The sequence below is a fragment of the Vipera ursinii genome (assembly GCF_947247035.1).
Source record: "Vipera ursinii genome assembly, chromosome: 2".
NCBI classification, from domain to species: Eukaryota; Metazoa; Chordata; class Lepidosauria; order Squamata; family Viperidae; genus Vipera; species Vipera ursinii.
In genome coordinates, this window is record NC_139513.1 from 158,627,310 (window position 1) to 158,652,252 (window position 24,943).

General features: G+C 44.3%; 9 protein-coding genes across 9 annotated transcripts in view; 5 read left to right on the plus strand and 4 right to left on the minus strand.

The window, feature by feature from the left end:
• Positions 1-1,158, plus strand: part of RDH8 (retinol dehydrogenase 8) — a gene marked incomplete at its 5' end in the record, with an annotated part of 18,698 nt that extends 17,540 nt beyond the window's left edge. Inside the window, one exon of the mRNA XM_083352770.1 lies at positions 417-1,158. Within this exon, the coding sequence (XP_083208896.1) occupies positions 417-641 (225 nt within the window). The 3' untranslated portion in view covers positions 642-1,158. The remainder of the gene's footprint in view (positions 1-416) is intronic.
• A 1,396-nt stretch (positions 1,159-2,554) lies between these two features.
• On the minus strand, positions 2,555-6,143 carry LOC310634410 (histone H4). Its single transcript, XM_083352778.1, has 3 exons — positions 5,704-6,143; positions 4,066-4,286; positions 2,555-2,691 (listed from the first exon to the last, which is right to left on the minus strand). The coding sequence occupies exon 1, from the start codon at positions 6,115-6,117 to the stop codon at positions 5,806-5,808; it is 312 nt and encodes a 103-aa protein (XP_083208904.1). The 5' UTR covers positions 6,118-6,143; the 3' UTR covers positions 2,555-2,691; positions 4,066-4,286; positions 5,704-5,805.
• A 4,131-nt stretch (positions 6,144-10,274) lies between these two features.
• Positions 10,275-11,549, minus strand: LOC310634624 (histone H2B 5). The gene has a single exon (XM_083353132.1). The coding sequence runs from the start codon at positions 11,436-11,438 to the stop codon at positions 11,058-11,060; it is 381 nt and encodes a 126-aa protein (XP_083209258.1). The 5' UTR covers positions 11,439-11,549; the 3' UTR covers positions 10,275-11,057.
• A 321-nt stretch (positions 11,550-11,870) lies between these two features.
• On the plus strand, positions 11,871-12,764 carry LOC310636928 (histone H2A type 2-C). The gene has a single exon (XM_083357101.1). The coding sequence runs from the start codon at positions 11,913-11,915 to the stop codon at positions 12,300-12,302; it is 390 nt and encodes a 129-aa protein (XP_083213227.1). The 5' UTR covers positions 11,871-11,912; the 3' UTR covers positions 12,303-12,764.
• A 177-nt stretch (positions 12,765-12,941) lies between these two features.
• On the plus strand, positions 12,942-15,274 carry LOC310636927 (histone H3.2). Its single transcript, XM_083357100.1, has one exon. The coding sequence runs from the start codon at positions 13,899-13,901 to the stop codon at positions 14,307-14,309; it is 411 nt and encodes a 136-aa protein (XP_083213226.1). The 5' UTR covers positions 12,942-13,898; the 3' UTR covers positions 14,310-15,274.
• Positions 15,275-19,934: 4,660 nt separating this feature from the next.
• LOC310637002 (histone H2A type 2-C-like) lies at positions 19,935-20,785 on the minus strand. The gene has a single exon (XM_083357245.1). It carries the CDS (start codon positions 20,763-20,765, stop codon positions 20,382-20,384), a length of 384 nt encoding a protein of 127 aa, XP_083213371.1. The 5' UTR covers positions 20,766-20,785; the 3' UTR covers positions 19,935-20,381.
• Positions 20,786-22,168: 1,383 nt separating this feature from the next.
• On the plus strand, positions 22,169-22,564 carry LOC310635259 (histone H4). Its single transcript, XM_083354011.1, has one exon. It carries the CDS (start codon positions 22,192-22,194, stop codon positions 22,501-22,503), a length of 312 nt encoding a protein of 103 aa, XP_083210137.1. The 5' UTR covers positions 22,169-22,191; the 3' UTR covers positions 22,504-22,564.
• A 167-nt stretch (positions 22,565-22,731) lies between these two features.
• Positions 22,732-23,159, minus strand: LOC310635257 (histone H2A type 2-B; the record flags this gene model as incomplete). Its single annotated transcript, XM_083354009.1, has 1 exon — positions 22,732-23,159. The coding sequence occupies one exon, from the start codon at positions 23,157-23,159 to the stop codon at positions 22,770-22,772; it is 390 nt and encodes a 129-aa protein (XP_083210135.1). The 3' UTR covers positions 22,732-22,769.
• Positions 23,160-23,585: 426 nt separating this feature from the next.
• On the plus strand, positions 23,586-24,310 carry LOC310635258 (histone H2B 5). The gene has a single exon (XM_083354010.1). The coding sequence runs from the start codon at positions 23,605-23,607 to the stop codon at positions 23,983-23,985; it is 381 nt and encodes a 126-aa protein (XP_083210136.1). The 5' UTR covers positions 23,586-23,604; the 3' UTR covers positions 23,986-24,310.
• Positions 24,311-24,943: the final 633 nt, after the last annotated feature.

Sequence of the window (24,943 nt, forward strand, 5' to 3'; positions counted from 1 at the left end):
CCCAGATTGTTGGGGGCAATTAAGCTGACTTTGTAATAATGCCGCTTGGGGGGGGGGGGCAAAAGCCCTAACAAGCAGGCATATACATAGAATGAAGGCTACTGCTAAGCTTGTAAGCCGCCCTGAGTCTTCGGAGAAAGGCGGGATATAAATGGAATTAAAATTAAATTAAAATTAAATATGTTCTACACCTTTGTGCTATGGCTTTCTGCCTCCAGAAGTGAAAATACAAATTTTAAGTCAATCTCACATTTCAGGAACCATGGTTCTAACAGCAAGGAGGAAGCAGAACGTCCATGAAAGGGAATCGGCTCCACCAGGGGATGGTTTTAATGATAAAAGTGGAGGAGAAATTATTTAAATGAATACTTTTTAAAATGTATCAACCCATCTCTTTCCACCTTGCCTTTCAACAGGCTGTGGTCAATGTCATTGCAAAAGAACGCCCACCGTTCCGGACCCAGACAAACCTTCTGTACACACCATTGGTGGCCCTAAAGTATGCCGACACCTCTGGTGAACTGTCCGTCAGTGCCTATTACAACCTACTTTTTCGCTTCCCCCGACTTTTCTACATCAGCACAAGCTTCCTCAAATGCATTACATGTCGGTGTTGTCGACGGCAGATCACACCTACCTGAGACCGAGTGGAGAATGGCCTCGACAGTCCACACTCACTCCTCAAATGTCTTGCTCAGCTACAACAGCCAACCAGATTCAGCTAGGTTTATAAGAGATTTTACTAGGGACAAACCCCCTCTTGTTTTAAAGATAGTAAGTCCTGGTGATTGTGTAGTGTGGTGTCAGAGTGATGGGAGGTGGCAGATCAAGCAAGTTCTTCAGAACCAGCAGGTTGCTTCCACAGCAAAATCAGAGGGTCCAAATGTCCTACTCATGGGAACAAACACTGGGAAGAGCAGAAGCTCTCAATTCATCTTGCAACGGTAAATCATATTATCTCCATTAAATGCAACTGATTAACACAAATAGGAAAATAAAAGCTATGAAATGTCTTGACTGAAAATCCTGGACCAGTATTCACTCTGTGGTCCCTTTACCAGTTTTGGCATACCTACTTTTAATGATTAAAACTGGTCACTGGGATGGGCAATATTTCTTTTTCAGATTAGGTTCACCCCAGTGCAACTTTTCCAACAGGTAAAATAGCTAGTTGGCAAAAAAATCACTGGATGACATAAGACTGAAATTCTTTAGCCAAACCTTTTTGTTGTTGTTTTAACCTTTGGAAGAGTTTGCAAGGAAGCTGCCATTTGCCCACCTCTGGATTAGAATCTAGCTGATACAAAAGTTGATAATGTCAACGTATTTCACTCTGTTGCCTGCTCACTTGATTCTTATCCTCCCTGGTGACCTTTATGGAGATAAGGAAAATCATGCTGCTCTTTTCCCAGACCTGTGTGTGACTTTTTTTTCCTTTTTGGGGGTGGGGGTGGAATAGCTATTATGAGCAGACCTGATACCATTCCACAAGTGATGTTGTTGCCAATTTTACTATGAGCAACTGTCCATCATTCTGAGCTTTGATACAGAAACAAAGTAGAGAGGTAAGGATGACAAACGTGTCTGATAAACCTATTTCTGGAATAGGAAGGTGGCCATTTGAATTACTTTTAACGGGTCCACCAGGAGGTGCCAATGGTGCTGTTTTGAGTTCCCTAGAAGTCTTTTGAAATGGAGAAGCAATTAGGAAGAAACTGTCCTTGCTTTATGCTCTGACTTACTTGGAGAAGGGGTCTGGAGCGCTGGAAAACCTACACACAGGTTCGCGTTATGTTGACCAGCCCTAATCAAAATATTAAAAGGTAAAGGTAAAGGTTCCCCCGCACATGCGTGCTAGTCGTTTCCGACTCTAGGGGCCGGTGCTCATCTCCGTTTCAAAGCCGAAGAGCCAGCGCTTGTCCGAGGATGTCTCCGTGGTCATGTGGCCGGCATGACGAGACGCCAAAGGCGCACGGAACGCTGTTACCTTCCCACCGTAGTGGTCCCTATTTTTCTACTTGCATTTTGACGTGCTTTCGAACTGCTAGGTTGGCAGAAGCTGAGACGAGTAACAGGCGCTCACTCTGTTACGTGGCACTCGGGATTCGACCCGCCAAACTGCCGACCTTCTGATCGACAAGGTCAGCGTCCTAACCCACTGAGCCACCAACTAGAATTTTGGTCTTTTAAGTGCACAAATATCTCTCTGCTGGTAAGGTGTCTTCCAAGATGGGGCTAATAATTGCATTACCATTACAGGGCTAACTTCAGGTTTCTTTGGGTTGTCTCCAGAAGAGCAGAGCTCCATTCACTGCAAACGCTCAGACTTGCAGAAATACTACTACTGTACAGAGTAGAATAAAGGAGGGCAGAATTTGCTGTCTGGTTTAAAACCTTCTTCTGCTGGGCCACTAGGTGGCAGCTCCTACATTTGAATACTCCAGTCCAAGGCGCCAAGAAAATGCTTTTAGCAGCTACATCACTACATTTTCTTTAACTCCCTTACTTTTTTCACTGCTATATACGGTACACTACCTGGGGCGGCGGGGGGGGGGGAGAGCTTCTTTTCATTCTCCTTTTTCTTGTCACCTCCATTGGGTAATCCCAGATGAAGCTCTAGGTTCTTCCTGTTCTTCCTCCTCTTTGTTGCTGTACAGCCTCAGGAATCCAGGTAGCCTCTGTTAGTTGAAGCTGAAATCCACAGTGCAATCAAGGATGATGAGAGGATAATAGCATCCAGTCACACCTCTGAGCTAAGCTCTGTTTTTCCAAATGCAACAGGACATTGGAAATAAATTTGGTAAAGAGTCCCAGGAGCCTGTTCATCTATGTTGGAAAGCAAGCTAACGCTCCACAAGTTGAAAAGAATGGGACAAATTCGAAAGGAGTGGGGGAAGCCAACAAAAGATGAGGTTTGAAAATGGGCTACCTCGAACTGAGAGCTTCAAACATAATTCCTATTTGCCTCTATGGGGGAAGTAGTTGGGCAGTGGCCCAGAATGTTGCTAATTGCCCCACTATAAGCATTGCTTCTGACTATTATTAAGCACTTGGAAATAATTCCAGAACCCTGACCCGTTTTGTCTACAGGGACAATGTTATTCTTGTATGTGCGTCCATGATTTAATCTCATAAGTAAGTAATGATTATCCCAAAGGTGCCTTTTCAAGAGGCAACTGGACTGTCTTGGTTTTTTCTTTGAAGATGCTTTACTTCTCATCCAAGAAGGTTCTTCAGCTCTGTCTGGATGGTGGGGAATGGAAGGATTTATACTCCTTGCCGACAGCTGATCATTTGCATTCTTTTAGGGAGTCATTGAGGCTACCTGGAAGTTTATCTGTGTCCTCAAGCTCACCTGAGTGGTGTGGAGCCTTCTTGGAACTGCTGAAAGGACTGTGTTGTAGGCTGGAGATAGATGATGTCGTATCCCTCCCCCTCTGTTGAGAGAGGGCTGTTCAGTTTTGACATAGATGGCCTTTTTGACCCCTCTTTCAAACCAGTGGTTCTCTCTGTCCAAAATGTGACTTTGCTGTCTTCAAAAGACTGTCTTTTAAATGCAGCATTTAAAACACAAAGGCCACTCTTCTGAAGACAGCAAAATCCACATTTTGGACAGAGAGAACCACTGGTTTGAAAGAGGGGTCACAAAGGCCATCTATGTCAAACTGAACAGCCCTCTCTCAACAGAGGGGGAGGGATACGACATCATCCATCTCCAGTCTACAACACTGTCCTCTCAAAAGTTCCAAGAAGGCTCCACACCCATCTGCGCCACTCAGGTGACCTTGAGGACACAGATAAACCTCCAAGCGGCCTCAACAACTCTCTAAGAAAATGCAAATGACCAGCTGTATGCAAGAAATATAAGTCCTTCCATTCCCCACCATACAGTCAGAGCTAAAGAAGCTTCTTGGATGAGAAGTGAAACATCTTCAAAGAAAAAACAAGAAAGTTCAGTTGCCTCTTGAAAAGGCACCTTTGGGACAACCCTGACCTGGATGACTGAGAATCTCCAGAATCTAGACATTAAGGATTAGAAAGATTGGAACATTTCTGTAATTTTACCATAACTACTTCTCCATCTATTTGCGTTGGCTTGGCATTGTCTGTTGACATAGTAATATTAAGCAGCAGTCTGGTTTTTGTACTCTCTTCCTTCATCGAGATTTCTTTTCCTTGCTTCCAGTCATAGTGGTATATCACATATCTTCAGCTCTTGATACTTCCCTCAGCAGTTATGTTTCCAATTCCTATTTCTTCTACTCCACAATTTCTCATGATACAATCTATATAGATATGAAGAGGGGGGGGGGGAATACATTATATTGTACACAGTATAATAGTATGCAGCCTTGGTACATTCTTTTCCCAATGTTAAACCACTTAAGTTTTTCTATATTCTCTTGCTTCCTGGTCATCAATACATATAACTCCACCTAGGTCAGGGGTCAGCAACCTGAAACAGTGAAAGAGCCACTCGGAACCGGTTCCCTCAGAAAAGGAAAAACTGGGAGCCGCAAAAATTGTGTGCGCATGCACGTACATGCGCGCATGCGCAGAACAGGGTTTGACTGAAGAGTGGAGCCAAGGCGAGATATGCACTTACCCTGCATATTTGAATTGATTGGTTGAACTTTTTTAGTCCCGCTTTTTTTTTTTTTTTTTGGACTACACGTAGCAGAAGACTGGGAGCCACATGCGGCTCCAGAGCCGTGGGTTGCAGACCTGTCGACTAGGTAAAGAATTATACTAGAAGAGATGGAAAGCACAAGATCTCACATCCTATTCAGGCTCTGCCCCGACAAGACATTCTGTTTATCCTACTTAGGGTTAGTAAGGAATCTGTTGCCTTCTACCCTTTTCTTAGCAGGGAAATGATCCCAAAACACGAAGACCCCAATCATCTACTACTCAGAATGCATTAACACATGTTCCCCAAGCAATGTTGGGTTGTTTTTTTTAAAATAGCTTTAATGGCTCAACAGCCAAATAAACGGTTCTCAAGAAAGATGAGAGAAAAATATTAAGAAAGTACAAAACTTGGGAAAAAGTGTTTGGTATGATTGCTGTCTTATCACAAGGAGTAAATCTGATCTGGAATCCAAGGACACGTGCCATCATTTTCTTTTATCTGGTACTAAAGCAAGCATTTTAGAAAAAGCCCGCTGCCTTTGCTACTAGGGAATTACAAAAGCCACCCAACTCCGTATCTAAGCGACCAAATTACTCGACGACAGCCCGTAGGTTCCTATTGGCTACCTCTAACCATTGCATCACAATTGAGCAAACAAAGGATTTGAACAAAGGATGTGACTGCTGGGAAAATACGCCTTCTTAGCTGCCGGCAGTAAAGATCCATTGTTTGGTAGGATACACATTATCCGGTTATACTTCATAGGAACCTTTTTAAAAAAAAAAATATGGACCAAAATTTCATTTCCCGCCCCCCCCTAGTAAACCTAAGTTGGTCTAGTTAACGATGGCATCGAAATTTTGAAGTTACCAACGAAAAGCGGAAATACAGTGCGACGAAAAAAAATGAAAATCATTTTAAGGCGAGTCTTCAAAGGTATGCTCTAAGCATTTTTTTTCCTTTACTGCCCGCTTCGCTGAACATAGTTTATGTAAGCCACCGCAACCCTAAGAAACATTCGTTCCTAGCGCTCAGTAGTTTATAAGGAACATTCAAGTTCGGTTACAAACCGTAGCAAACAGCACTCGTGGAAACTCAGCTTTTTTTATGAAAAAGTGGGTGGCCCTTAAAAGGGCCTTTTTGATTGATCTTGGAAAGCTCGTTAAAATATTTTAACCCCCAAATCCGTAGAGAGTACGGCCTTGGCGCTTCAAAGCGTACACCACATCCATGGCAGTCACGGTCTTTCTCTTGGCGTGCTCGGTGTAAGTCACGGCATCGCGGATGACGTTTTCGAGGAAGACCTTTAGCACCCCGCGAGTCTCCTCGTAGATCAAGCCCGAGATACGCTTCACTCCGCCACGACGAGCCAAACGGCGGATAGCCGGCTTAGTGATGCCTTGGATGTTGTCTCGCAAGACTTTGCGGTGGCGCTTTGCGCCTCCTTTCCCCAAACCCTTTCCGCCTTTCCCGCGGCCAGACATCCTTCAGACTCCGCTAACCGGCCAGCTCAAGAAACCACGAGAAAATGTGCTCTAAAGCGGGAAACGGCGAATTTATATTCTCTAGTGCCCGACCAGAAAGAAACCTTCCGCCGAAGGGCGGTTACTTTACGCCGCTAAGCCTATCCCGCCAAAGGTTTCCGCCCCTCAGGCTTGTCCAATGAGAATGAAAAATAATTCGAAAACACCAGTGACAAATCACCGTTTGAAACGGAAATGTTGGCGCCTTTCTTTTGTTTCTGGTTTTAGGAGTAAGGACGTTGCTTATTCCCCAAGTGTTGAGTTGAATAATTATAGTCTTCCACGTTAACAAACCTGTTTTGGCGGGATGAAACTGTTTTTGCATAAGAGGACCGATCGAGTCCAGAATTGCCACAAACGTAACTCTGTGAAAATTGATACAAAAAATTATCGGAAACCTCTTCCCCGTTGCTGTTCCCACGAGTTTCTATCGCTTTGTAACAAGAAAATAATTACAAGTCGGCAAAAAAACACAAAACCCGACCCAAACTTTTTTTTTTAAAAAAAGGAAATGAGGTTGTTTCTGTAACTATAATAATAAAGAGAATGGGAATGTATTGACTGAAGTTTGTGTTACATTTGATTCGAAATTTATTTTGCGTATTACTCAGAATTATAGATTATCTATGAAGAGTCACAGAAACCATCTTAACCATAGCTAGACTACTGTGGGATATTATTAGCTAGATTTAGGTTTTCCCTTTTTTCCCTCTTTCTATGCATGTTAGGCTTATAGTAGCAGCAACCCTCCAATGTGTAACCTGGACAGACAAAAATGCCTAGTTTCTGACACTTTCAACTCTTTGCTGAAAATCTTAACCTCTAGAATAGATTATGTTGGACTAAATGGTCAGCTGGACTAAATGAATCATCCAGACCCATTGATTTCCTGTCTGAAATGGAAATGCTGCCAACATAAAATAAACTTTCTGGAAGGAGATATCTAGACATAGCTAGAACATTTTTATTTTGATTTTTTTCATTGCAACAAATTTAAGACCTAATATGCTTTAGAATGGGTTGGAGTTGCTAAACTTGTACTTTTTAATCCAAGTACTGTATTCATTATTGAGTCTGGTTTTCTCTCCAGTTTAAATGCTGGAGCGTGACAGTCTTCCTAAATGCAGTCATCAGCACTCTCACTTTCTGGGGAGAGGTAAAAATAATAGTTTTGGACTGAAGAGCCAAGATTAAATTTTGGATTAACATTCACCTGATACATTTTAAAGCCAATCCATTTTCTTAAATTGAATCAAGGGAGAACCATAACACAGAAATATATTTATTTATTTATTTATTTTTTAAATCCTGATGCCATTCTAGTTGCCATAATAAGAACTAGCTTAATCCAGAGAGTCTAAATGCAGAAAATCATATTCAGCACAGTCCTATTAAAGCCAGGTTCAGTGTGAACTATGTTTAAGTATACCGTGTGTTAACAACACACGGCAAAAATGCCCTGCTGGTAAAGATGATGTTAACCTTATTTTTCTTGGGATGAAACAATTTTTTAGGTTGTTTACTATCTATCAAGGAGTCTGGCAGGTTCCAAGAGAAGAAAGTAAATGTAGCAGATATAATGATCTGAATACTAGCACTATAGATGTTCAAACACAGTAACTACATTTTAGGAAAATGATTTATGCTACTAGAAGCCTGGACCTTAATTTCTGAAACAACATCTCCTTCACATACATTAGATCAAATCATCCACCTTGGTTTGATTCGCCTACTGTAAAGAATGCCACCAAATGTTACCTATAACTTTATTAACACTGTATTTATATCCTCATCTCAGGACATGGCTTCATCCCAGCCTATCATAAAGTGCAAATCTGAATGCTTGAAACTTATTACATTTTATATAAGATAAGATAACCTTTATTGTCATTTTCTTTTACTGTGGGCACAACAGCACACATCAAAAATGAAATTTAGTTGACCACTCTCAAAGTGAACACACACATGACACACACCTAAACATACTATATACAACATATGAATAGACCCACACCCCTACATATACATAACAAATAAATATTAAACAGTGTCTATCTTGAATATATAACGGAAGGAGGAAGCCTGAGAGTTCACAAGGTTAATGCTGTATGGAATGAAACTATGGCTGAATCTGGATGTTCCACCACAGATACCATGAAGCCTTTTCCCAGAAGGTTAACAAGGAAAACAGGTTGTGAAGAGGATGTGTAGTGTCTCAGATAAGACCCTGCTCAAGCAACACTTCTGTGCTATGTCCTAGATGGAGGGGAGGGAACTGCCAATGATCTTTTCGGCCATCCTCACCACTCTCTGCACCGCCTTCCTGTCTGACGCAGTGATGCTTCCAAACCAGACTGGGATGCTGTATGACAGGATGCTCTCGCTCGTCCCCCTGTAGAAAGTGATCAGGACAGGGGAAGGAAGATGTGCTTTTCTCATGCGACACAGAAAATGCAGGCGCTGCTGTGCCCGCTTCACCAGTGTCTCACTATTGAGCGACCAAGCCAGCTTGTTAACTGCACACCCCAGAATTTGATGCTGGTAACCATCTTCACAGGTGAATCATTAATGCACAGAGAAGTGTGGCTGTGCCTGCCTTTTCTGAAATCGACAATGTTCTCTGGTTTCTCCAGTATTCAAAACTAGGCTGTTTTCCTTATACCAGTTCACCAACCCCTCAACCTCCTTACGGTAAGCACCCTCATTGTCATCATGAATAAGGCCCACTACTGTTGTATCATCTGCGAACTTCACAATATGGTTGGTGGCAAAACTAGCACAACAGTCATGGGTCAACAGGGTGAAGAGCAGCGGACGTAGGACATAGCCCTGAGGAGAACCTCAAAAAAAATGGTGTTAGAGGTATTTGTATATATGAAGATTAATACTATGGCAAAACAGAGATTCCATGATTTCTATAGTAGTCATCCCATCAACATTTTCTTTTTTGCATTTTACTTTCCAGCTAGCCTGTTAGACAAAAATATATTTGAATTAATTATATGCAGTGGGATGAATGGAAAAGAAACATGCCTCAATGTTGCATTTTTGGAAAACCTGAAAGCTCTGGATGTTGATCTGGACAGGAAGGTCACGAAGTTGGTTGCAGCCTGTGAGATAATAATTTATTGATGATTGAGTTGCCATTATAGTTTTTTTTAGATTGTTCTCTGTTTTATATTTCATATGGTGTTAGCTGTCCAAAGTTGCTATGGTGAGATAGGGGGAGGCATATAAATCAAATTAATAAAAGTACTTTTTTTCTCTCCTGAGTTGATAAGCTCATGACCCCATCACTGTTCATTTGGATTGCTGCAACATGTTTGGACTATGATTAAATTAAAAGAAGACTAAACTAATAACAGATTAGCCATCAGCCTTAGAACTGACAACGGAAACAATGGATTAATGGATATCTCCTGCCTTTTAGGATTGTCTGTCAGCAACAATGGAACCAGTTATCAAGAAATATGTCTCAGGGCAACATTTGATAGGTAACAATGAAAGCCTTGAAAAAAAACATTGTTGCCACAATGCATCTACAGTTAGAAAATCAGAACCATGCAGGCAGTGGTTTTCCATGTGATACTGTAAGCAGGATAGAAAGATTATTGATGCTTTTGAACTTAAGAAGATTCCTCAGAATGCCACGAACAGACAAGAAAACAAATCAGCCCAGAGTTCTCAGCCAAAATGGACATGCTCAGGCTCAAACTCTCATATTTTGGACATGTTATGCAAAGACCTGTTTCTGGAGACATCCATAATGCTGGAGAAGAGGATAACCAGCAGCAAGTGGATCAACTCAATTAAGGGAGACTTGTTAAGGGAGTTTTGTCCATTTTTACCACCTTTCTTGCAGCAATTGTTAACTGAAGCACTGCAATTGTTAAGTTAGTAACATGGTTGTTAAGTGAATCTGGCTTCCCCATTGACCTGGCCTGTCAGAAAGTCACAAAAGGTGATCAAGACCCGAGGACACTGCAACCATCACAAATATGAGCCAGTTGCCAAGTGTTTGAATTTTGATCACATAATAATAATAAACCTTTATTGTCAAAGCACAACATGTGTACATTGAGATTAGCTGAGCCTCCCCCCCCCATGTTCTCTCCCCCCAACACAGTGACAACAAACCCTCCATCCTACCACACCATGTGAACCAACTACACCCACACACCGGCCTCCCAAGTCAATTCTGCATAAGCTATTTTTCAGCCTGTTGGTAGGATGGTAGGAGAGTAAAGAGTAAAGAGTCCAGGGTGTGAGTCATCCCTGAGAATCTTCCTCACCCTTCCAAGGCAACGAGCCCTGGCGATGTCATGACCACCGGGATGCAGCCGATTGTGTGAAAAATTGTCCTAAGTCATTTTTTTTCCAGTGCCACTATCATTAAATTGTAAATCAAGGACTGCTTGTATTAGGAGTGTCCACCAGCTTATGTATACAATTGCTACAGGCAAGAATTTTTTTTAAAAAAAACTTAAAACTCAGCACCTGCAAGATCAGATCCGGAAGCCATGCTGATCAACCCATGAACCCTTTTGCACTTTTATTTGCATTTCAATTAAGCACAAGATCACCTTACTTTTTTAAAAGCTAGCACGTTACTAGAGATAAAACGCTTCTGCCCTATACAATTCGACCAATACCGTAGTATGTAAACTTCTTCCCCCCTATATATCTTTCCATGTTGGTTTTTTTTTAACAGAGCCCAATCTTTGCATTTTATTAGTGATGAAAAGCGACGTCTGGGAGACCCAAGCTTCAAGTGCTCAAGTCGGCAGGGGTGCAACAAAGTAGCGACTTAAAAACTCTTTTCACGAGGAAGTGGGCGGCTCTAAAAAGAGCCTTTGGGTTTTCTCGGGTCTCAAGCCTCGCTGGGCAGCGCGGCCGCCTTCTCACTTGGAGCTGGTGTACTTGGTGACGGCCTTGGTGCCTTCCGACACGGCGTGCTTGGCCAGCTCCCCGGGCAGCAGGAGGCGCACGGCCGTCTGGATCTCCCGCGAGGTGATGGTGGAGCGCTTGTTGTAGTGGGCCAGGCGGGACGCCTCCCCGGCGATGCGCTCGAAGATGTCGTTGACGAAGGAGTTCATGATGCTCATGGCCTTGGAGGAGATGCCGGTGTCGGGGTGGACCTGCTTCAGCACCTTGTAGACGTAGATGGAGTAGCTCTCCTTCCGGCTCTTGCGCCGCTTCTTGTCGCCCTTCTTTTGGGTCTTGGTCACCGCTTTCTTCGAGCCCTTCTTAGGCGCGGGGGCCGATTTCGCCGGCTCGGGCATCGTGAAACAAGGTTCTTTTGAACAAGCGCTAACGCGAACAGCCAACAAGCCAACTTCCTTCCCGTCCGGAAAAGCAGACGCTCCACGTCCCTCGAAAAGAACCAAAATAAGTTCAACATCCGGCTTCCCACTATTTAAAGGCCTCCTATGCAAATAAGGGTAGCTGAGCTCCCACGTTCTTATTGGCCAGCTAATACCTCTACACTCCCTGTCGCTGCGCGCGCAGATGCAAATTAAGAGGACTTCGGTGCCGTGGTTCCTATTGGAAGGAGTCAATGTTCACGCCGTTCGATTGGTTATGCTGACAAACCCGCCTTCGTATTGGCTAAGAGAGCCTGACGCCGGAACAGCCAATCCAAACATTGCAATTGCAGACCTCGGAAAGGCATAAAAAGCCCCCAGTTCGCTCGTTTCTAACCACTGCCGGTTTGCGTTGGGCGTTTGGTGTGTTGCACTTGACTCAGGAACGACGTCATGTCTGGTCGCGGCAAACAAGGAGGCAAGGCCAGAGCCAAGGCCAAGTCTCGGTCTTCCCGTGCCGGGCTCCAGTTCCCGGTCGGTCGCGTTCACCGCCTGTTGCGGAAAGGGAACTACGCCGAGCGGGTGGGCGCCGGCGCTCCCGTCTACCTGGCAGCGGTGCTGGAATATCTCACGGCGGAAATCCTGGAGTTGGCCGGCAACGCTGCTCGGGACAACAAGAAGACCCGCATTATCCCCCGCCATCTGCAGCTGGCCATTCGCAACGACGAAGAGCTCAACAAACTCCTGGGCAAAGTGACGATCGCTCAAGGGGGCGTCTTGCCCAACATCCAGGCGGTCCTCTTGCCCAAGAAGACGGAAAGCCATAAAGCGAAAGGAAAATAGAAGTTGCCGTGAAGAAAGGAACATTGAATTTCAAACCCAAAGGCTCTTTTCAGAGCCACCTACAATTTCAAGTAAGGAGCTGAGTCTAGGGTAGCGAATAAGTTTCCTTTTCAGATCCAAAGCCATATCCTCGGAGCTGGCACTAATATCTAGTCCAGGGCTTACTACATACGTTGGCAAATATTGATTTTAGATTTAGAAAAACCACCTGTTGCTATACAGAAGGCTTCAGCTGTTACATTCCAAATCGTCTACCTCTTTAACAGGTATAAAAGGGTTCGGATAGGGAGGTAAATCTTAACCGATCGCCGTGTCCGGCGGAATTATTCAGACTGCCATCTTAGGGGAACCTCAATCTAAAATTCTGATCCATAACTCACCAAAGGACGCTTAACTGTAGAACCCTTTTTTCAGTATTAAATCCATTTTTAAAAATAAACTGTTGAGACGACCAGAAAGGAGTATATGTGTGTTTTATTCCTGAGAAAGCAACATGGAGCGCCCCACTTCGAGGAAGAGGCCGATCGACCTGCGTGGAGCTTTCATGGGTGCGTCCATGCAGATTTTGGGAACAATGTGGAAGTAGTTGCTTTCTTTCCAGTCTGCTTCTGGCCTGTTCTGCCCGTAGCAGCCGATCTTGACAGATTTTTAGAGATCAGCCAAAGTAGTGTAAATTGTATGCCAGAGGAGCATAACGAAAAACTATAACCAGGTCATGACTAATCAGTTAATAAACTATTCTACATAACAAGTGCTTAAATTGTGAAAAATGAAACGAAAAAAATATAAAAATATAAAACGGAATAAACTTGGAATAAACAATTGCTATACAAGTTAAGATGCTCTCCCATTGTTTTAGGCAACATAGGAAAACATTTACTAGTGACATGCTTAATAGTGACATGCGTTTATTAAATATATTTTTTGTGTAGGAACTCAATGCACAAAAATGGAGTTTAGTCTTCTCCCTTCTCATTTTTCTGTACAACAACCCTGCGAAGTAGGCAGATCGGGCTGACCCCGATCACTCATAAATTTCTGTGGCTGACGAGGAATTAAGTTTCCGGGTCTCATTGGTGCCACACGCTATTTCCACAACTGCTAAACATTTTCACCAATTCAAATTTAGAACAATTTTGCAAATTATATTCGTCCTCGCTAAGTAGATGAATACACAAAAAAATACCTTGGAGTTGTTTTTTTTTTAAAAAAAATCTGCGTTGCAAAAATATGGATAACTAAGCTTACAGAGAGGCATGAAAAAAAATCCTTGTCGCCATCTATCGGTGTTCCGGATTTCTTCAGCGCAGAAAGGAACCCTTTATCTGCAAGGTATTATTTGTGAGAACACTTATTTGCACAGAGCAGAAAGAATTTGAACGTCCTGTTTGCTGACGTATCCATTCGAGTACAAAAGAGGCAAGAGAAAAAAAAACAGCGAAACATTGTAGCCAATCCTTTCCGAGCCCGGGAAATTCGAACGCACTCAGCCAATCAAGAGAGGAGGAGTCGGCTATAAATACTCAGCCTTGCAGCGGCTCCTCTTTTATTGTCTGCTTTCTACTTCGCTGGGATCGGCTGCTCTCTAGGCGGACCATGGCCCGTACTAAACAGACTGCTCGAAAGTCTACTGGAGGAAAAGCTCCTCGCAAGCAGCTGGCTACCAAGGCTGCCCGAAAAAGCGCTCCAGCCACTGGTGGGGTGAAAAAGCCTCATCGTTATCGCCCCGGCACTGTCGCCTTAAGAGAAATCCGTCGTTACCAGAAATCCACCGAGCTTCTCATCCGTAAGCTCCCCTTCCAGCGCCTGGTCAGAGAAATTGCCCAAGATTTCAAGACCGATCTCCGTTTCCAGAGCTCCGCCGTGATGGCCCTGCAGGAAGCCAGCGAGGCTTACCTCGTTGGCCTCTTCGAAGATACCAACCTGTGCGCCATCCACGCCAAGAGGGTGACGATTATGCCGAAAGATATCCAGCTGGCGCGCCGCATCCGCGGGGAGAGAGCTTAAAACTTTCCTCCCGCCAGTAAAAGCAATCCAAAAGGCTCTTTTAAGGGCCACTCAGATCTATCGAGAAAAGAGCTGCTTCACTTCCGCTTCTTTTGAAAACGGCTATCGCGGTTTGCAGCGTACACGTGGACCTGTGTTAGGAGCGGGGTTTAGACTAGTTTTGCTTAAAAGCTATAGTAGTACTATCATTAGTCCCAGCAGTACTGGCTTCTCCAAAATCTGAATTTGCAAATGCGTATTCAGCGTGGCAAGGGATTGTTAAATCCGATGAATTAAATTTACGATGAATTCAGAATTTTTCCAATAGGATTTTTTTTTTCATTTCTCCCTCCCTCTCCATTTTAATGCTATGTATAAAAGTTTATTCGTTGGACATTTTAAAGATCCAAATTTTCTGGTCGTGAAATGTCTGCATTCTATCCAATACCTGTCCTGGGGCATTAGCTTGGCTGTAAAAGTAAAATGGGAATTCAGGTGGATCAGTCACAATGGTAGCCATTTCCTCCTAAGGAAAGAAATGAAACCCAGAGATTTCATTGTAAGGTGAGTGGGCTGCGTATAATTTTGTAGAAGTTAGAAGGGAGAAAACTTCAGATGAAAGACATTCATCTTGATAAGCATGTATATGATTATAGTTTTGCCCCTCTAGCTCAGCTTTGTAAAGGTTTTAATCCGAGTTCCATTTTTCAATAACATCCTTGTAGAAACCAGTCGCAGTTGGTTTCTAAGGAGCAGGTTTTAAATAACTGGCTTGTGTGCTAGTGTTGGGCAGCCTATTTGAGACGAGAGAGATGGTTTGAATTTTGGCAACACGTATACTCTGCCCCAGACAGCTACTGTGGGAGATTTGCATCTTCCCAAAATAACTTGATGGGCAAAGCTAGTTAAAGACATATATTTATAGGAATTAAACTTATATTTGTATACCAGTGATTGCGTGGCCTCTGTAGATGCTGTACAGTAAATAAAATAAAATTCATAGGAATTACTTTTCCAGGATGATCTCTACTATATCAGTAGGAGCTTTGGGGCTGTGTGGTGATGATACTTTCCCTTGCAGAGTGTTTTTAAAAATATTAAAATGATAATTTTGAAAGAAAAAAAGGGTGACTGATTATGGAGCATTATGTAAGTGATTTATATCCACAGACCCCCAGAATGCCTACCTTATTCAGAAGCTTTAGCACAGGGATGTCAAACTCAATTTCACTGAGGGCCGCATCAGCATTGCGGTTGCCCTGGGGGGGGGGGTGTGTGACCAGGGTGGGTGTGGCCTACTGGGTGGGTGTGGCTAGAGTGCGTATGGCCTACTGGGTGGGTGTGGCCATCTCTACATCGTTCGCATCAAGGGTGCCTATGGGGGCCTGGGCAGGAGTGGGACAGATCTGAGGGTGTCTGGCAGGAGGAGGGTCTCTGGGCCAGGGCCAAGGCAGTGGGGGCCATTTCCAGGATGGCTTTGTGGGCCACATGAAATCACTTTGTGGGCCGGATCCGGCCCCCAGGCCTTGTGTTTAACATGTCTGCTTTAGCACATCAAATATCCATCTCATTCAGGATTTGTTCTTTATCGGTGACCAATAAGCTGCTGCTTAGCTCTAATGTAGATGATGTGCATTCTTGTTCCTACGGCACTATTCTATCCATGCTGGCTGCACTTAACAGCCATGACTGTAAAATATAGGCAAATTGGCAGTCTACCATTAATGAATTTGTTGGGAATGTGGCTTGCTTTTAGAGCCGCTTGCTTTTCATTAATGGACTTCATTAATGGGCCTCTCGTAACAGGAGATTATGCAAGTGATAAGAGGGTTTGAAACCATCTTTTGGATGAGATTTTGGCATGTCGAACATAAGGTCTTTGAGAAACTGCTTTCTCCCCCATCCTTCAGAAGACTAGAGCATTTCAGCATGCGCAGAAGATCTGCTTCAAAGAATGGGAAGAGGTTCAAAACCCCTTCTATCTTCCCCTGAGTGTTTTGCATCTGAGCTAAAGTTCAAATACAGGTAACCCTCAATTGAGCCCCAGATTTATGTTGCTAAGTGAGAAATTGGTTAACTTGAGTTTTGCTCCATTGGTATGATTTTTCTTGCCACATTTCTTAAGTGAATCACTGAAGTTGTTAAATTAGCAACATGGTTGTCAAGTGAATCTGGCGTCCCCATTGACATTGCATGTCAGAAGGTCACAAAAGGGGAATCACATGACTCCAGGACACTGCACCTGTTCATAAATGTGAGTCAGTCAAGCATCTGAATGTAAATCATGTTACCACAGGGGATGCTGCAATAGTCCTAAGTGTGAAAAATGGTCATGCCACTTTTTTTCAGAGCTATTGTAACTTCAAACAGTCACTAAGTGAACTATTGTAAGTCGTGAGCTACCTGTAACTAAAAACTAAAGACATATAATCCAGATATGTAAAGGACTCCATAATTACAGGCTAGCTCAGGGGTAGGCAACCTCGGCTCTTTTATGACTCATGGACTTCAACTCCCAGAATTCCTCAGCCAGCCAAGCCGGCTCAGGAATTCTGGGAGTTGAAGTCCATGAGTCATAAAAGAGCCGAGGTTGCCTACCCCTGGGCTAGCACATGATGACTGTTTGGAAAGGAAATGCAAATAGGAAGAGCTGCCGGCTCAGCTTGCTGAGTATAAAACCGCTTCTCCATATACAAAGTACCGTAAAAGGAATGCATCTCCCATGTTGTGTTGTTCTTTACTATCTTGTGTATCTTCAGCAGACATCTTTGAGGTACTGTTTGTGATTTATCTTGGCTTTGAGAAAGGGCCGGGACAGATCTTCCCATCCTGTTCTTGTCCAGGGGTTCCCTAAAACAATACTGCAAGTAATTGTTGTGGGAAATTCAGAAGTCCAGAGCACACTGAAGAAAAAGAGGAACCCCAAACAAAGCAATTTTTTTTTAAAAAAAATTAAGGCTACAATGCAGGAAATCCTAGTTTTGAGGATGCCACGGAGATCTTTGTCCGCCTACCTGTTGTCATTCTATTGTTAGGTGAACTGAACGGAGCAAATCCTTTGTTAAAGGAAACAGAATGCTGAGGTCATCCACTGATGGAGAATGGAAGATTGGGGTGTCTCATCTGTCTCCTCATTATGTTGCAACTCTGGTTAGGGCTGCCCTTGGGCTGCTCTGAGAGTTGATGAGGAGGCTTGTATTCCTTCGTTCAGATGGGATTGCAGGGAGGTTTGTCTGGAGGGGCAGGAAGAATCAATCTGGGTCTGATAAGATTAGGTAAAAAGATGAACTAGTTTGCCCTGGTCATGACCAAAAGACAGACAGAAAAAGAGTGCAGTCTCCATTTTGTTTGTTAGAGCTAGTCATATCGCCAACCATCTCAAATTCACGATTATATTCTCCACCATAATTTTCTACAGTCCAGACTAAACATTAATTTATAAATGGGAATGTTTCCAGCCTACTGATATATCATTTTCCTGATGTCAGAAATGATTCACTTCCTTTTACTTCAGAAGCTTGCAGTTTCCCAAAGTTTAATCAGAGGCTGTTTTGGGATGGCTGTGATGGGAATCTTGTCGTAGTACCGGTAATACCCACAGTGAACTGGCTTAACATCCATCACTCCTAATTCATTTCACAAAAGTGGAAAGAAACTTGGCATACAACGGAGCAAATTTGAGAGCACAAGACCTTCATTCAGTTTTTAATAGCATTTCTTGGCTAGAATTCTTTAATCCTAAAATCATAACTCACAAGAGAGTAATTAACATATGACCTGTCCTCACAATTGCAACTTTCCGAGGGCTGTAAAGCTGAAACTCCTCAAAACAGATGTAGGTTCACTTAGAGACTGCTTCTCTTAACAACCAAGTGGCTGGTCCCAACAGTGATCACTAAACAAGGAATACTTGCATTTTCATCTGATAAATTTGGGAGGGGCAGGAGGGTGCTCAGTAATTAAGACCAAATTTAATTGGATGTCGGTTGCCTACCGAGGCATTCGGCCTTGAAGGCAAACATGATCCTTCTTAGATGATTTTTGCAAATTTTCATTATTTTTTGTTTCCGTACCCATCTTCCAAAGTACTTTTCATCACTTAAAAACTTATCCAAGATAGTGCACAAAATACAATGTGCTAATGTAAACTCACTGTCCTCAAGAACTGACTGAGACAGTCACAATGACCTGAATTCCAAGAGGGGAGGGCAGTGGGAGATATAATACACATACCCCTCCATCCTCTGATTTCCCTCCCACACACAAACATTCCCCTTTAAAAAAAAAGGGGGGGGGCTAACTGGCTTTAGGTCAGGTTACCCTCCATAGCTGGGTATGGTGATACCTGCTTCTTATTCATTCTGAAAAACAAATTGCCTGATGGAAGGTAAACCTTTTCTAGTGAAAGACGTGTTTATCTGACTTAATCCCATTAGGCCATCTCAGCACCACCCTCTTCAACAATACCCCTTTTTATTTACTAGACAGCTCCAAAGAGAGGCTTAAGCTGGGGACAATGTAACTTGTACCTTCCCAGGAGTGTTGTTATGGTGCTTTCCAACCTTAGCCCAGTCTGCCTGCTTGCCGGAAGAAAAATCCCTCTGAAGACCAATTAAATGTGGGGGGAGGGGAGGAAGGTGGAAGAGAACAACCTTTCATTGGTTTGGGAACTTTTTCTTTTCCACTCCAGTAATACCCAAATCTCCAAACCTCCTGGGGACAGGAGGGTGTGTGTGTGTGTGTGTGTGTGGTGGGGTGTTGAACTGTACCATTTCCATGATAACAGACCAATACCAGGTAATGGCTTGCTGCCAAACTACATTCAAAGTAGACTTGAAGGAAAAACAGCTCTGAGAATGGCAATTCTGATTTGATTCCTGCAACTAACACAAGGGAGGTGTGGTGGGGGGGGAGAAGAGACAAATCTCACCAGTGCAAGAGGTGAAGAACTCCTTGGGAGACTTTTTAGTGGTTGTTTTTCAGCTCAGGTTTGTTTTTGTTTTTTGCAAAACCAAAAATGCAAAGTGAAGATGCCCACTTGATTTTTCCTCACAGAGAATAACCACCACTCTCTTGGTTTTTTTTTCTGAACTCAAGAGCTGGCTTTGGGGAAATGCAGAACTGAAAGATAATTTAATGTCTTTCTTCCGGCTTGGACTGTGTATGCCTGATCTCGTTCAATGTACATACATGTTACTACCACATTTTGAACACAAATTTCCAGACCTTCGAGCCATATTAATGGCTGGTAATGTTGCCTCCAGTTACTGAAACATGCAGAGCCTTCCCCACCCTCAACCCCCCCCCCCAAATGTTACATTACTTGCAGGTCTGGTCAACTGCGTAGTCAAGTCAGTTCTACCTGACAACACTTTAAACCCCTGGGTGACTCACTCAGATTTAAGTCGGCGTAATCTCAAGTCAATTCATACTTTCGCGTTCAAGAGTTCCCCTCAAATCTCTCAGTCCCATAAATCCCCCTTTGGGGAAAAAAAGAGGCTAGGATGGGAACAGATTCGAACTCTTGTAGACCAGATAAAAATCAATGCCCCGAGACACAACTAGAGAGCCTTGGTGGAGCAGTGGGCTAATGCCTCCTTAAGTAACACCAGCTGCCTGCAATTAGTGCAGGTTCGCGTCCCACCAGGCTCAAGGTTGACTCAGCCTTCCATCCTTCCGAGGTAGGTAAAATGAGGACCCAGATTGTTGGGGGCAATTAAGCTGACTTTGTAATAATGCCGCTTGGGGTGTGTGTGTGAAAGCCCTAATAAGCAGGCATATACATAGAATGAAGGCTACTGCTAAGCTTGCAAGCCGCCCTGAGTCTTCGGAGAAGGGCGGGATATAAATGGAATTAAAATAAAAATAAAAATAAATAAAAAACTTAAAAAAAAACGGGACCGGCGTTATGACAAGCCGTTTTGACGACTTGACAATTATTTCGGAACTGCCGGTGCAAGCGAACAAGAAAGACGTTATTTCGAAGAGAGGAAGAGACGACCAGCGCTTTCTTAAAAGGTTGTAGGTGGCTCTCATAAGAGCCTTTGGGGTTCAGGTTCCGAAGCACTCGCCCGTCGGTCAACCAACAGCAGGTCACTTGCCTTTATGGCTTTCCGTCTTCTTGGGCAAGAGGACCGCCTGGATGTTGGGCAAGACGCCCCCTTGAGCGATCGTCACTTTGCCCAGGAGTTTGTTGAGCTCTTCGTCGTTGCGAATGGCCAGCTGCAAATGGCGGGGGATAATCCGGGTCTTCTTGTTGTCCCGAGCTGCGTTGCCGGCTAACTCCAGGATTTCCGCCGTGAGATATTCCAGCACCGCCGCCAGGTAGACGGGAGCGCCGGCGCCCACCCGCTCGGCGTAGTTCCCTTTCCGCAACAGGCGGTGAACGCGACCGACCGGGAACTGGAGCCCGGCTCGGGAAGACCGAGATTTGGCCTTGGCTCTGGCTTTGCCTCCCTGTTTGCCGCGACCAGACATTCCTCAAAACGAGCCGGCTCTTCCTCTCCGCGAACGCAAAAGGGATTCCTTAATTGACCAGAAAGGCTGGGGGGGGGGGAAGCATTTATGCCTGCCTCCCCCTTGGAAAGCGGCGCTTCTGATTGGCTGACTGTGACGTCAAGGCGCCTCAGCCAATGCAAACGTGGTTTCTCAGCAGGACCAATTGAGTAGAGAAATTTTTTTTTTTCCTACTGGAGGAAAAGCAATAAGACAGCCAGGGTCGCAATTTGCGTACGCGCCTTCGCCGGAGGTGATCTGTGAATGCTGCGGTTAACAGGAAAAGCTAGAGATTAGGAGCAATTATTCACGCAGCTGCGAATTTTAGAGTTGTGCAACTGCTGGAACTACCTTTTCTGGTATGCGATGGAGAGCCGCAGGCTTATGAAGAAACCCTATTGTTGCCTTTATAATGTGTATAGCCAAGCCTGGTCGATTCTTTCCCTTTGGATATCCCTAGTGCTGAACTGGAAGCTTAAATGTTGCTGTCCTTCACTTCGGAAGTAATTGCATTCCAAATTGACTATTATACAAGTTAGCGTTTTGTACACTTAGACCAAGGGTCTTCAAACTTGGCCCTTTGGTGACTTGTGGACTTCAACTCCCAGAATTCCTCAGCTAGCCTGCCTGGCTGAGGAATTCTGGGAGTTGAAGTCCACAAGTCATCAAAGGGCCAAGTTTGAAGACCCCTGACTTAGACTCTGCAAAGTGTGCGTTTGTATTTCATTCTTTACTGCTTATTTTTTCCTCTCAAATTCAAAATAATTAAGAAAAACAGTTGTTTCTGTCGAGCTGTGGCAAAAGATACATATTTGCTTTGCAATTCGTTTGTAACAAAACTGCCTCGTGCAGTTCCTGATCTATAGTTTTGTCAGTTTGTTACCTTATCAGCTGCTTGATTGAAATGCTTCTAGATCCCGCCTGTTTTTCTGAAGAAAAACAACCCAAGCAAAACTGTTAAGATGAAAAGCTATTCTAAAACTCCCAAGTTTTTTATTTGATCACTTATGTGTTTATTGCACATACAAGATATGTTTCAAAACAAAACAGCCACTTCTAGTTAAAAGAAGGAGGCTAAATGCCTGCAATGTTGTACTTCCGTAAAAGTGAACTGACAATCTGGATATTATTTTACAGCCATATATATCATGAAACTACTTGGAACATATAACCTTTGTAATTCGAAATGCATTGAGTTAACCATTAGTCATTCGCTGTTTTAAAATGAGGCTGAGTCTTATTGGACAAGGCCCTATAGCATCGCCCTATCAAATTGTAGTCTAATTGGACGACTGGGCTGTCCTCTCCCATCTTCGCGACAGTTTTCCTTTTGGTCGGAAAACAACCAATATAAACGTGAGCTAGAAGGCGAACTCTTTGTAAGATTCGGGTTTTATCGTTCGGCGACATGTCTGGCCGTGGGAAAGGCGGAAAGGGTTTGGGGAAAGGAGGCGCAAAGCGCCACCGCAAAGTCTTGCGAGACAACATCCAAGGCATCACTAAGCCCGCTATCCGCCGTTTGGCTCGTCGCGGCGGAGTGAAGCGTATCTCGGGCTTGATCTACGAGGAGACTCGCGGGGTGCTAAAGGTCTTCCTCGAAAACGTCATCCGCGATGCCGTGACTTACACCGAGCACGCCAAGAGAAAGACCGTGACTGCCATGGATGTGGTGTACGCTTTGAAGCGCCAAGGCCGTACTCTCTACGGATTTGGGGGTTAAATTTTATTTCAGCTTGGGAATTTTTCAAAATAAATCAAAAGGCCCTTTTAAGGGCCACCCACTGCTTCAGTAGAGGGCTGCAATCACTTGATTTACACAAAGCTGCAAGTGTTGTCAAATGCTTAAAGGAAGTGAACTTGAGCACACCCACTATATCTCGTATAAATCCCAAAACAATAAAGTAAACAGCTCTTTTTTGATGTTGTGGGTGGCTCTTAAAAGAGCCTTTTGTGTGTGTTAACACTGATGTTTTAAGACGGATAGGTTCATTTGCCTTTGGGCTTGTGGCTCTCTGTCTTCTTGGGTAGTAGCACAGCTTGGATATTGGGCAACACTCCTCCCTGGGCAATAGTAACGCCTCCCAGTAGCTTGTTCAGCTCCTCGTCGTTACGGACGGCCAACTGGAGGTGACGAGGGATTATTCTAGTTTTCTTGTTATCCCGGGCAGCGTTTCCAGCCAGCTCCAGAATTTCAGCTGTCAGATACTCCAACACTGCAGCAAGGTAAACAGGGGCTCCGGCGCCGACCCGCTCGGCATAGTTCCCTTTGCGAAGAAGGCGGTGAACTCGACCTACGGGAAACTGGAGCCCAGCACGGGAGGAGCGAGATTTAGCTTTAGCTCTAGCTTTCCCCCCCTGCTTGCCACGTCCAGACATTGCGACGCTGACTCGGCTCAGCTCAGACACGGCAGAAAAAGCAAAATAGCAATTAAAGAAAGAGAAAAAAACCGACTCCTTTTATCCCCTCCTCGCGTCCGCCAGCACCGTTCCTGATTGGCCAGACCTGTTACCAGGATTTTAGCACCAATCAGAACGCAAGCTTTCAAGGCGACCAGTAGGAAGCCGCAGGTAGAGTTTTCTACCCAATGGAAATCCGGGCATTTGCAGGGCTCTCATTTGCATGTGCGTGCGCAGGAGCGATGAGATCAAAGCTCCTTCGGCCAATAGCATCGCGCTTGCTTTGGATCCTCTCATTTGCATAGAGAGACTATAAATAAAGGGACGCGATCGGGTCTCCTTCTTCAGACTTCCTCCTTGTGTTTGTTTTTATTTTTTTAAACTTTATTTTTCCGTGCGAAGAACAGCGATCCTCTTATCCGGAATGCCCGAGCCGGCGAAATCGGCCCCCGCGCCTAAGAAGGGCTCGAAGAAAGCGGTGACCAAGACCCAAAAGAAGGGCGACAAGAAGCGGCGCAAGAGCCGGAAGGAGAGCTACTCCATCTACGTCTACAAGGTGCTGAAGCAGGTCCACCCCGACACCGGCATCTCCTCCAAGGCCATGAGCATCATGAACTCCTTCGTCAACGACATCTTCGAGCGCATCGCCGGGGAGGCGTCCCGCCTGGCCCACTACAACAAGCGCTCCACCATCACCTCGCGGGAGATCCAGACGGCCGTGCGCCTCCTGCTGCCCGGGGAGCTGGCCAAGCACGCCGTGTCGGAAGGCACCAAGGCCGTCACCAAGTACACCAGCTCCAAGTGAGAAGGCGGCCGCGCTGCCCAGCGAGGCTTGAGACCCGAGAAAACCCAAAGGCTCTTTTTAGAGCCGCCCACTTCCTCCTAAAAGAGCTTGGTCTCAAAACTCTTAACTACTGTGTTCTTTTTTTTCCTTTTTTAAATCCCACCCTGATTAAAAAAATTTTATAAATAACTCCAGGCGGAGAATCCTAATCACCCCCTTCCTCCTATCGACACGTGAATGTAATTTCTTTTCCGACGTCGGTGAATAAGGTTCACGTCTAGTCTTGCTTGTGTGCTGTTGTACTTTTCCTGTCGACGGCAGTAAATTTAATCGTGACGTTTACTTCCTAGTCCCGTTGTGTCGGTGTTCCTTCCCCCCCACACACACACACCCAATGAAAATTGCTGGTGTGCGATTATTTTATTTATTTAATATCATTTATATCCCGCCCTTCTCCGAAGACTCAGGGCGGCTTACAATCTAAGCACAAATTAAATGTGCTTAGCAGTAGCCTTCATTCTATGTATATGGCTGCTTATTAGGGCTTTCGGGGGGCCCCCCAAGCGGCATTATTACAAAGACAGCTTATTGCCCCAACAATCTGGGTCCTCATTTTAATATTTTAGATTTTAAGGTCGATGTTCGCTGGGTTTTGCCACCGAAAGCCAGCTAATTAGTGCTTGGAATTTGAATCCCATGTCCTTGGGGTGACAGAAAAAGGCATTTATCAAAATTCGAGTGCGCATAATTGCACGCGGTTAGCTTCCACGTTTATAAACAAATCTGCCAAGAATTGCAAAAAACGTTCTCGTGAGAGAAGAAACCTACTTTCTGGTCAGCCGGTCACGAAATGATCAAAATGCTGATTTTATGAGCGCTTTTTAAATCATGCAATGGAGGTTATTTGGCTTGGAAGTTCTTGAAGTTGAAAGATCAGAGCCAATCCAATGGCTGTATCCAAGATGAAAGGAGCCGATCT